General features: G+C 32.6%; 1 protein-coding gene across 1 annotated transcript in view; it reads left to right on the top strand.

Moving 5' to 3' along the window:
• Positions 1-12,897, top strand: part of LOC111691359 (neuropilin and tolloid-like protein 2) — a 53,835-nt gene that overhangs the window by 4,576 nt on the left and 36,362 nt on the right. The window contains exon 2 of the mRNA XM_023454035.1: positions 4,905-5,168. Coding sequence (XP_023309803.1) covers positions 4,905-5,168 — 264 coding nt within the window. The remainder of the gene's footprint in view (positions 1-4,904; positions 5,169-12,897) is intronic.

Raw genomic sequence — 12,897 nt, 5'->3', positions numbered from 1 at the left:
ACAAGCCATAAAACAGTTAGATACTTACATAATAATTTTCCATTTCACACAACGCGATATGATCATGTATCCCACAAAACATGTGCATATACTGTCCATTTTCATCAAACTAGACGTGTGTAAGTCGATGCACAGCGGACTGTCGGAAATTTTACGATTGTTGTATTTTCTCTTCTTGAGTAAAGATAATAAAGACGTTGTGGTTTTGTGTGTTTATTTTGACAATGATTGAACATGTATGGACAATAAAAGTGGACTGTATAAGATAGTTGAGTACCGTTCTGCTTCATGCATAGCATGCTACTGAAATCTTGGAAGGGATGAGCTCGTGCGGCGAACCCTAAATCAGCGGCTGGAATAGCCAGGTTTCTTATTGAGTCGGCGCACTTCGCTCTCGGGTCTGACATATGATTATTATTACAAGACTATGAATATAACTTAACAACGATCATAACCGATTATGCACCGAGAGGTGACGATCACTTAACCATTATAAGATGCGTTTTACACGTTAAAAACGGAAACATATTCAGTATAAGAACAAATAATTCTGTTAATACAATTGTTATATACAAATTCGGATACTGGTCTTTATACAACAAATCTTCCCTACTATACAATTGGAATATAAAGTCTATAACACCTAATAATGTATAAGTAATTCATTATAACCTTTATTTCATAGATGCATAAGGTGTATTAAGCACCTTCCAGTTAAACTGATTGAATAATGAGTATGGAGATGATTGCTTTTTTTTAATAAAAGCTATACACATTATTCTAGATAAACAGTTTAATAAGCCCATTTCTTTCAGTGTTCCTTCGTAAATAAAACCCTTGAAAACTAGACTATAAGCTCATCGGAAATTTTCAAGGGGTCATTTGACCCAGCATGAATTACTACTTATAAATCGTTACTGCTACATATAACAATAACTTTAGAAACGACGCCGTCAATTCTTGTTGATTCAGATGAGTACACAAGTAAGCTAAAACTGTCCACCAAGGGGGGTCGTTTTCGGCAAAACATTTTTGTACGACATTTCTAAAGCATATAGGTTATACAAAAAAAAATAAACCTCGACCTAATGCCTACAAAAATAGCAATACCGGAAGCCAGGAAAATTTTTGATTTTCTGAAAATTTTGACCCGGTTTTTGGTGATTTACTACAGTACGGCATTTATACTGCAAGTTTCGGATTGATACGTAGATAACTCTTTTAGTGACGTCGTATGTATCTGCTGATACAGGGGTTAGAAATGCAAGGCGCAGCCCTCTATTTTAGCGCCTATTGTTTCAAGTCATTGAAAAATGTACGGCATCGATTCCACATGATTATTTAACTCTCCAAATAATTCTTAGCATATGTGCCGTCTGAAAATTATGGTTAATGCAAAAGTTTATAAATAATTGTATTTTGGAATTGAGTTTTTTTTTTCGGTAAAATCATTAATTAACCAAAAACTATCGTACTAAATAATGGCTGGTTATAATTAATGGTTCAAATTAAAAATTCGAATTAAAAAACAAATAAATAAATTTTGAAAATTCCTTGTTAACTAACTAAAAATGTTATATTCAAAATATTATGGCTGTAATTGACTTTTCAAGTAAAAAAAATAACAAAAAACCAATGCCGCACATTTTTAACTAGTGGATTTTACATAGCTGATAATATGTTTCATTCAATTTTTACAGTTTTAGGTCATTAATAACTATACGGCATTTACAAATTTTCATCAGAAATATAACATAAAGAATGAAAATTGCAATGCCGTACATATTCGTTGGAATGATTCTCCGAAACTATATGTCTAAATTGAGTTTGATTCTAATTTTAAGAGAAATTTAATTTGTACCGTGGAATGACATTGTATTTAAGTTAAAAAAAAAATGTGTAGAGAATTGAGAAAATATTTTGAGATATTTAGAAATTTAATGACGTGCAAGAAAGTATTATTTTGAAGTAACAGTACCCCCCGCATTTGCAATTTTTTTTAAAATATTCGAATACAGATTTTTTATTGATTTTTTAATAATTTTTTGGATTTTGAAAAAATTTTACTTATATATGTACTTGTGAAAAAAAATATTAATATGAAAGCTTTTCAAATTTATAAAATTAATAATTTTTATATGGTCCTATGGTTTTTTAACGGCATAGGTATTACTTAAAAATTATTTTACATCTTAAATAATGTTTTAGCAACAGTGCCGACCATTTTTCAGTGATCTGAAACCATAAGGGTTAGAATATAGGGGTTTGCATCCGGGGTTTCTCACTCCTGTATCGACAAATATGTAATATGTATATGTATGTATGTGTTACGGCATTACTGAAAAATATTTCTATATGATATTGTAAGTCTTATTATAGTAGTAGATAATTTATATTAAGGAGAAAATAGTAGTAAAAATAAAATCAATTCTTGCAAGTAATACTTATTTGCCATTTAAAACCATTTTTTTTGTACGGCATTTTGTTTGTTTTATTATTATTGTTGTCAATATTAACAAAACATATTAATGCCGTACACAAATTTTTTCACCCTAAAATCCTACTTTTCAGAGGGAAATTAATTTTCCTATAGTAAGCACATGTTTCATGAAAAATGTACCGCATGGCCAAAAATGTTATTATTTTATAAAATAGAATTAAAATTAGTGAATTTGATGTTGGTTCATATCACCCTCCATAAGCTACTTACAAATAGAGGGTTGCACCCTGTATTCCTAACCCCTGTATCAGCAAGTATGTACGGCGTCGCTTAAAAATTTATCTATGTATCGATCCAAAACTTGCAGTATAAATGTCGTACTGTAATAAATACACCAAAACCCGGCCAAAATTTTCGGAAAATCAAAAATTTTCCTGGCTTCCGGTATTACTATTTTTGTACGGCATTAGGTCGAGTTTTTCTTAAAATTCCTCACACATAAACAAAGAAATACAGTATTACTGTCGAAATAAAAAATACCCAATGTAATAGACAGATTTTTTTGGATTGATTTGCACACACTCGTAAGCAAATCTGTAACTTTCTATGAACTTACAAAGAATTTGAAATTCTACGTTTCAGGTAGCTTATAGAAACTCTTAAGAAATTGCGTTTTTTTACGACTGAACGTGATGTCATCAGAACGACCTACATGATTTTTGTGAGGTTAGGAAGAAACAAAATAGTTTCGATAAATTTGTATATTTAAAAAGCGAATTTATTCATTTATGGAATAGGAATATAAACCTATCGGAACATGTGTTCGGGACTATTTCGTGATTCCTCAAAATTCCTCACCATTTCAAATTATTAACAAATTCCTCATTCATCCGCCGCGCCATTATCCCATGGCTAGAAATTGGCCTCAATGATTTAGGATCGAGAGGGATTATCCCTCTCTATCCTGCCCCATCTCGTGTAGGCCTGGACAGCCTTCGTAGGTGGGCCCCATCCGTCGTCTACCCGGACCGCAAATGCGGCCGGTGTAGGAGCTTTGTGGGACCTCCTTTTGTCCTGGCTGGGCCCTTCCGGCTAGGGCCCTTTCTTCTGGCGCTCTTCTTGCTTCGCCGGCTCGTCTGTGTAAACCCCGGGGGTGGTATCATGTTTGTGTGTGGTATGGTTGGGTAGGGTAGTGCGGTTATGCAGCCTGGGATGCGCTTTGCTAAGGTGGCCCTTAGGCTAGCGCGGGAGGGGAGAGGTAAGGAGGGTATGAGGGGTGTGTATGTGTGTGTGTGTGTCGTTGTCCTCGTTTCTTGATCCTGACAGTCTCTGAAACAAAAAAGGTTAGCGGCAGGGGGGGGATGTCGTTGGGGTGGTCACCCAGGGTCAAAAAGTTGGTGTCTAGGTCTTTTGTGTTTGTCGGTCACGTCGGGTACGTAGTCAACGGCTTGCCTGAGGAGGGGATTGTCATGTCTAGCGGCTACGTCAAACCGTTTCTCCGCGATTTGTCTTATTGTCTGTGTAGCGTTTGTGTATTGTAAGTCTCGTAATATGTCAGTGTTTCTTATGTACCAGGACGCGTCGGAGGCCGTGCGGAGGGCTATGTTTTCCACAGCCTGTAGTGACTTTAAATGGCTGTTTGCCGCGTGACCCCACGCCGTGGAGGCGTAGGTTAGCTGAAATTGAGAATTTAACTTTAAATAATAAATATTGGTGACCGTCGATTGTTACATTCTTTTTCTTTTTTTGGTCTGAATTAGATAAGGAAATATAACAAAGAAGAAAATATAATATATTTCTTTGTTACATCCTCAATACTCTGTGCTGGATTTTACAAGTAAAAAATTTTGATACTGCGAATATAAGTACATTTTAAGTATAAAATTGGTAGTACCGATCGTTTATATTCTAAATATAAAATTATATTATGTATTGTATTACATATTTTAATATCATATTTAAAATAAAAGTGACTACCATTCTCAATTTTATATTTAAAAAATTCTTATATTATTTTTACAAATTATCACTTATAAAATCATATATAAATATAAGGATGTCGTAATAAAGACGTCGAAACGTCGGCGAAATGTAATAAAGCTTGTTTTTGTTAAAATAATTAAATTGTGATAATTTAATTTTACCTGTTAGTTATTTATTTCGACAAGGTATCAAAACAAATTGAAATCCCAATTTATATACCTGGACGTGGCACTGCTTTCGTTGCAGCTCTGTCAAAATATTGGTTGTACCTACCTGGTGGTAACATCACTAAAACGCTACGGGGATCGGAAACTACATTGACTTCTTTTACTTCTGAATATAAAATTTTACATCGACAATTCATATAAGATATACATATGACATTTAAAAAAATCCTAAATATATACATATATTCTTAATTCACGATTACATTTTTCTGTGTATTTCCCGAACAAATTAAACAAAAATGTTTTTGTTGCAGCTCCGTCACAGCATCTGATCAAGCTGGATTTCAGGGATTACTTTCGGATTGAGCACAGTACGAACTGCATGAACGACTTCCTGGAGATCAGGGACGGACGCCACGGCTATAATAAGATAAAAGAACATCCATTCTGCGGGGAGAACTTCCCCCCTTTAATCACGTCGTCTGATCGACACCTGTGGATCCACTTTAAATCTGACGACAATATTGAAGACAAGGGATTTAAAGCTATATACGAATTCGTGCCACGGCCTCCTAGCTGTAAGTATCTTGTGTGATTGACAAAAATTATTTGAACTAAAAAGAAAGAAGTACGTATTTTTAAGTTAATTATTAGATATCCATTCAATGAATTTGTGTGCAAAAATTAATTCGAAATAAATTCACTCTCTTCTTCTGAAGAAGTGAACGGATCTGTCTCTCGAAATGTCAAGAAGTCTAAATCGACGCCGCGCCGTGGCAACCAACTAAAAAATTGTTCAACAATTTCACTTAAAAGCAGTTGAAGATACATATTTCATTTTTAGTACAATGGAGAGCAATTAAAAAGTTATCTAACTTCGAATATTTACAGAAACGTTGACAATCAAACACTATCTACTACTGATAACAGTCATGATTTTAGATGACTTTCGTCAAAAAAATTAAAAGTAAATGGTCTGTCTAAATTTACAAAAGGTCCGACTCCTTAACTGTACATTCCTTGTGAAAACAATTATTTTAAGAAAAAGAAAGTAGTACTTGTCACTGTTTCTGACTTAAGTATTACAGTTAACGATGTGACGTTTCGTAATTTCTTCTGTTCCTCTTAAATATGAATATATCATAGCGCTTGTCTTCAAATTAAACAAAACAAAAAAGGAACATTTTTTTTCTAAAGCAACTATCAAAAGTTCTACTCTTTTCGAAAATCGAATGTGAAGCAGTCAGGAAACCACTCAAAAATAGTTGATGATACAGATTTCGTACTCGCTATTGTAGAACGACTGTGAAAGACATTATTTAATGTTCGAAAGAAACAAATTTGAATAGAATATTTCCAATTACAGTGTTTGTAAATTATCTTTTCATCTCTTAGTTAAAAAAGGACGCTCACGTTCAACCACTATCACTGATAAGTGATAATAGTGCCATGATTTTTGGACAATAAATTATATCTGTATATACAATGTCGGAAAGTCCCCATGGTTCATCGGCCGTTACGTGAGAGCCATAAAGTAAGTGATAGAAGTCCTTGCGATAGAGAAGGATGGCTATAATGAAGGCGTCTCTTAGTCACCGCCCGTTTCGCCCTTCCAGAAATAAGATCCACTTCCACTTGTAATTCAGCGACCGGTGGTCATCTTTGTTTTTGTTGTTTGCCTTTTCTGTAATAGATGTCACTACTTATACAATTCCGACTTCGTATTCCGTTGTTAATACAATCAACAGAGGGCAGCCCTAGGGAGTGATGCCAGATCTACAGATTTTTTTGGAATTGGGGAAATAGGGAATTTTGCTTTATTTCTTGGGATTTTTAAGTCATTTTAAAAAGTATACTTAAATAACAACTAAATGAACTTTAAATGCAGCTGAGCCCGATACTCCATTTGAATAACTTCTCAGTAGGGGAAACAAGGTCACTAGATTTACAAACAGAGGTATCTAATAGCTACTGTAAAAAGTTTTCTTTGTTACGCGTTGTGCTGCCCTCTGTGAACGGATGGTATTAACATATCGGAATACCGAAGTCGAAATTGTATAAGTAATTACAAGTGGAAGTGGATCTTATTTGTGGAAGGGCGAAACGGGCGGTGACTATGAGACGCCTTCATTATAGCCATCCTTCTCTATCGCGCGGATTTCTATGACTTACTTTATCGCTCTCAAGTAACGGCCGATGAACCATGGGGACTTTCCGACCCTGTATTTATAGGGTGCTTAGATTTAATCCAGAATACAGAACTCTCTCAAAACTTAGAGCATCGTACGATTGTTATGTTATATATACAGGATGTAACCTTGAATGGGAGTCATATATAGGTTATTTTTGGCCTTTAGAAACACGTATCAATCGTTTATTTTTTGAAATTCCGTAGTTAAAACTTTTTTTTAAACTTTTTTTAATAATTTTTATACTCCGCCGCTGGATAAGCTAGAGTGACCTCAAATAACGGCGTTCGTTAGTCTCAGCGCATGCGCAATTGGGAAATGGGCTATGCATTGTTGTCAAATTTCATAATTTAAAAGAAAGATTATTAAAAAGCAAATTTCCACACCACCTGCTGTGAGGTACTGCTCTTTAGGGCGATACTTTTATTGACTGGGTGTACGCCCAGAACCCTATCATTCCAAATAAAAGAAGATTTAATTCTTTTAAAATTGATAAACTATGAAACAGTATTTAGCAAGTAATCTAACATAAAACTCAAGCAGTAATCAATATAAATGAAATACACAAAAATAAGTAAATAATATGTTTACATGCCCGATTTTTACAGCATATGACATATTTGAAATATTGTGGCTAATTTTCGAGTACTGGTACCAGGATCCTCTTCCACACCGTTTCTCACTCTCTGAGTTTGTTCACGGTCAATATTAGCACTTGGTTCAATAAATGCATTAAGACATCCTGTCTATAGGGAGTACCAGAAATAAGCGGCAAATATTTAATTCTTCAATAGCAGCAAGTTTTATCTAATAAATTTTTCAATAACTCACATTTTTTTCCGATATTTTGATGTTCCGAATAAAATCTGAATACCTGTTGATCTTTGAGAATTTACTAATAATATTGTTATTGAAACATCAAACAGTTCTCAGACGTAAACAACTTTCTTCCTTGCCCTCAGGATATCTACACTTCGATGACTAAAACAAAGCTGGTGCTCTGTTGATTGAGAACCATTCACGGTCGATCCGCAGCTTTGAATTTTAGCACAACGTCAGTAGTTGAGCTGTATAAGCTGTGATAAAAAAAGGAAATGTAATTATTTGTCATTTTTCATATTTGCCTTTAAAATACTAAAAATAACACAGGCCGACAAAATGTAACTAACCTTTACCAGAAACCGGGCAATACTTTCCCGAAGAAATCGACCTCATAAGTGCCCCATCACGTCAGGTTTTCGAGATCATAATATTGTCTTGTCTATACTTGATGTTATGTTACATCCCGAGGTAATGTTTCCTCGCAAAACTCGTTAGGTAGGTATGTCACCTGAAACTCTTTCCCTTCAAAATCCAATTCGAATCGTTCGAATATCTTCTTTCCTCTAAGAGAAATTCTATATTAAAATGAATTAGTTTGGATATCGTCGATATTCGGAAATTGAGTAGCATCATGTGGAGACTCAATAAGAGAGAATTACCAATCTGAAGTCAGAATTACAAAATTCAAAATAGCGGATCCAGTGAATCTGATGGAACAACGAAAGAAAAAGGAACATCTGAGGAACCTGTAGAAATCATGTGTCACTCAATAGACATAACTTGCTTAAAAATTTAATTTCTTCTAACAGTGGTAGAAAAATTAATTTATTTAATGTTCTAAATTAATTATAGATGTTTAAAATTATGTTAAAAATTTTGTGTCTTTAATATTTAATACATAGGAGAACAAAACGTGCTTCGCGACCGTATGCCATCTAGTGTACATTTCCTGTGTTAACAAGACGATACTTAATCTAGAGAAATGCGGAAATGTCTCGACGCAAGTGAATTTGTCTCTAGAGTCTCTAGACTCTTGTTACTTCTGCTGTCAGACCGTTCTGTTCCTGTCATTCATCTCCTTGAATCTCGATCGCACTAAATGACGTCACGAATTAGCGTGGCAGCATTTAAAACGCACCTGTTTAAAACATTTATTTAACAGACGATTTCTTGAAGCGAAAAGAAGATATTCTAACGAGTCAAAAAGAACGCCATATAGCGAATTTTGTAAGGGAAAATTACCGCGTGGTGTAGCACCTCCTTAAATATAGTGAAAAACCATGTTTCTGAGGTTGGATTAGGATTCTTCGTATGCTTTAGAAAAGTGAAGTCTGATTTCTGGTTTAAAATTTTGTCGGGCTGTGGGACAAATATTTAACAAACATTTCACAGGGTATTTCTTTTGAAAATTGCTCTTCCTCTCCCTAAAACACTTAATGCAGATAATATCACCGTCAGAAAACAAACTGTATATCTTTCCATATAAACATTTAAATATGATATCTTTTCCGACAGTCCAAGTGGGGAGGGAACTGACCCTATATATACATCTGTTATTTATTCGGCTTACTGGAGCTTACAAGAAAAGCAATTTGTGGGGCATTACCAGATCCCCAAGGTATACTTGCGGCTTAGGCAGTGCTAATAATGTTTTAATTCAATCCTATCCTACTCACGGATGTACAGAGTGAGCTAGATCTGGTAGGATTTGGTCCAGTTTATGAGAGAGAAACTTACTTGGTTAGTTATACTGGACTGGATTTTTAAAAAAGGTGTAACTATAAAAATTATTTAATTTTTCTCTTGACTTATGATGAAGAGTTTTTTTCTTAATACTTTTTCCTTTACTAAATTTGATGCGTAACTTGTAAAATTGCACCAAACTAAAAAATTATGTGAATTTCAACAAAAATTTTACAAAATGTACATCTGTCTTTCATTACATCAATCATAAGATTATACAAAACCACGTGAATTTTATTATTTTCTTTCATTAATTTTTTATCGGCCGTGATTGGTGCCATTTTCTACGAGATACTATTCAATCGATCAGCGATCGTATTCTCTCGATTCTAAACCAATCATTAATACTGATAACGCCAAGATTTAGGGAATTTTCATTACCAGTACCAATTCTGCAATGTTGAGTTGCCTAAATTCGGCGGTCACGTGGCTTGTAAACATTTATGATGGCTCTGTATCAGTACTAACATTAGTTAATTATACCAGAATTTTTGTCGATATTTTTTCTAATTATATAAAGAAGATTTTTTAAACTATAGTTCATACATAAAGAAATATATGAACAATTAATTAAAATTTAAATGAAGTAGCTACAGTAAATTTGGAAAATATTATTTAACCATTAAACATTTATTTTGAAAAAAAAAAACAAGATAACAAAACACTCAAATTTTAAAAGATCAATTCTTTCATCAATCAATATCTCTAGCCTATAGAGGTTGCCAAAGTAGGGAAAAAGTTTTAATATTTTCCATATAATTATAAAAACCTGTGTTTATTTATTTCTTTACTTATTTATTTATTTATTTAATTTCATGTTATTACACAAAGTGTTCACACTCGTCAAACAGAAAAAAGAAAGAGAAACACATTAAAATAAAGTAATTAGGTCATGGCCTTAAAATTAGTTATATAGGGTGTTTCAGGATTAAGTCGACAAACTTTAAGGAGATATTCTTCATAAAATAAATAAGAAAAAATCAAGTACAAATTCTTTTCCAGAGACGCTTCATTTTCGAAATATAGGGCGTTAAAGATTTTTAAAAAAATTCGAATTTTTTAAATAACATCGACAGTTTATCGACTAAAGTTTATCGACAGAATCCAGAAGCACCCTTCCGAAAAATCAATTTTGCCATGAAAAAAAGTGAATGTACACTTTTTGTCAATAACAAACTGTTCTATCTAATAACAGCATCATTTTTTATTTTCAGTAGGGCCGTATTATTTTTCTTTATAATTTAATCAGTCCGAGTCCCTATAACTCCGCCACTGGTTGCTTGCAGGACTTCTACTTCTATGAAAAAATGGTATCTTATAAGATGTGTCATGCCAAATTTGGCTTAAATAGCCTTCTTCATTTAGAAGTTTTTTAAAAAATTCGAATTTTTTTTTAAATTTTTAACGCCCTATAGGTATTTCGAAAATGAAACGTCTCTGGAAAAAAAATTATAATTGATTTTTTTCTTATTTTTTTATGAGGAAATCTCCTTAAAGTTTGTCGACTTAATCCTGAAACACCCTGTATAATAAAACATAATAAAATATTAAAAAGTAGTGCATAATTAAAATAGTAAATAAAATATAATAACAAATATACAAAAGGTAATACAAAACATTAAATTAGATTAACATTACTCACAAAAAACTGTTCCATATCATAAAAGGCATTATTTATTAGAAACATTTTTATTCTGTTTTTAAACTGTCTATTGTTCAGATTTCTTATATGCATTGGTAAAGCATTATAGGAACGTATACGCAAATATTCTGTACCATTTCTCATCCTATTCAGTTTCAAGAAATCTGTGGCCAGATTGTTTCGTAATCTAATACATATTATACGCATAGAATTCACTTCTAGTCTGAAATGAGCTCAGATTTTTCTTTTACGTACATGTAATATGTATGTATATGCATGGAACTATAAGTATATTTAATTTAATAAATTGTTCCTTACAGTTTTCTCTATATCATAATCCAGTCATAATTCTAACAGCTTTGCTCTGGTAGGCAAATATATTCTTACAAGAAGTTGCATGACCCCAAACGAGAATAGCATAATATCTAGAATGAATGAAACTATAAGTCATTTTTAAACTATTTAATGATACTTTGCCCACCAGGTTCCGTAGTAAATACATATATTTAGAATTTTTTTTGCAAATATATGTTGTGTCAACACACAACTGTGGGAACAACTTCTCACGGCAATTTAGAATCCAAATATACAGGAATTTAACAAAATGTGTGTTTATGTCACTATCAATTTCTCTTAAGGTAAATATCATGTTCTGTCTTACAATTAGCTATATTTAAAGAGAGTGTGTTACTAGTAAACCATTTCTGGACATTAGACTCTAGTAAGTATAATCAGTTTTTATTTCTTATAGATACGCTAGTATCATTAGCAAATAAAATATTTAAGACGGTATTAAGACTTAACGGATTTATGAAATCATTTATATATGTTAAAAACAGTAATGGCCCAAGAACTGACCCTTGGGGTACTCCATGTTTGACATACTTTGAAACTGATTTTTCATTTTTATACTCCACATATTGTTGACGGTTTGGTGACATACGGTTTCATCAATTCTAAGATGTCTACAGTAAACCCATATGATTTCAATTTATCGATCAGAATATTATGTGATACACACTTAAATGCTTTAGTAAGATCTAAAAACTGAGAGCCTATATGTTCACCTTTTTCGAAACCTTCATTTATGAATGCTGTTAGTTTCTAGATTGCTAGTATAGTTGAGCACTTATTACGGAAAACATACTGGTGAGGGTTTAGAATTTTAATACATTCAAAGTAATTGCCGATTTGTCTTTTCAGCAAACACTCAAAAGACTTTTGCAAAGTAAGGGATAACTGAAATTGGTATATAATTAGAAGGATCGTTCTTTTTTCTGTAAATAGGTACTACTCTTGATATTTTTAAGGAGTCAGTGAAAGTATTACTAATAATGCTGCTATTAAATATACTAGTCATTGGAATCAATATCGCGTTGCATATACTTTTCAAAACCTGTGTAATAAAATTATATACATCCATGCACTTCTTATTTTTTAAATTAAATAAAATTAGGCATACTTTTAAAATAAACAAAAATGGAAGAGATACTCCCACCCCCAAGCCTACGTCGGGCTGATATCCTTACAACTTCAGTTCTTGTTTTAGAATTATTTTTTTTGTTTTTTGTTTTTTTTTTGTAAATTTTCAGTAAGTAGTTTTGAAGGCTTTAGCATAATTAATTACACAGTAAAAAACAACAAAAATTGAAACGTATAAGTGAAATTATTTTATGTTCAATTTTGAATGAACTTAAAATTTTTACAAAGAAAGCTTATTAATTTTTAGTTAAAAAAATCAAAATGTGTGAGAACGGGAATATACTGCGTAAAAATCACTCCATTTGTTGTTAATATTACTTATTTTTGAATAGAGCAACACAGCCAACAACAAAATATGAGGATATTCACTATTTCTGTAAATTCAGTTACTTCAGTTATTAAAAATATTAAAAATTATTATTATATATA

Source organism: Anoplophora glabripennis, unplaced genomic scaffold (genome assembly GCF_000390285.2).
Source record: "Anoplophora glabripennis isolate ALB-LARVAE unplaced genomic scaffold, Agla_2.0 scaffold203, whole genome shotgun sequence".
Taxonomy (NCBI): Eukaryota; Metazoa; Arthropoda; class Insecta; order Coleoptera; family Cerambycidae; genus Anoplophora; species Anoplophora glabripennis.
This window is presented reverse-complemented; position numbering and strand designations above follow the sequence as displayed.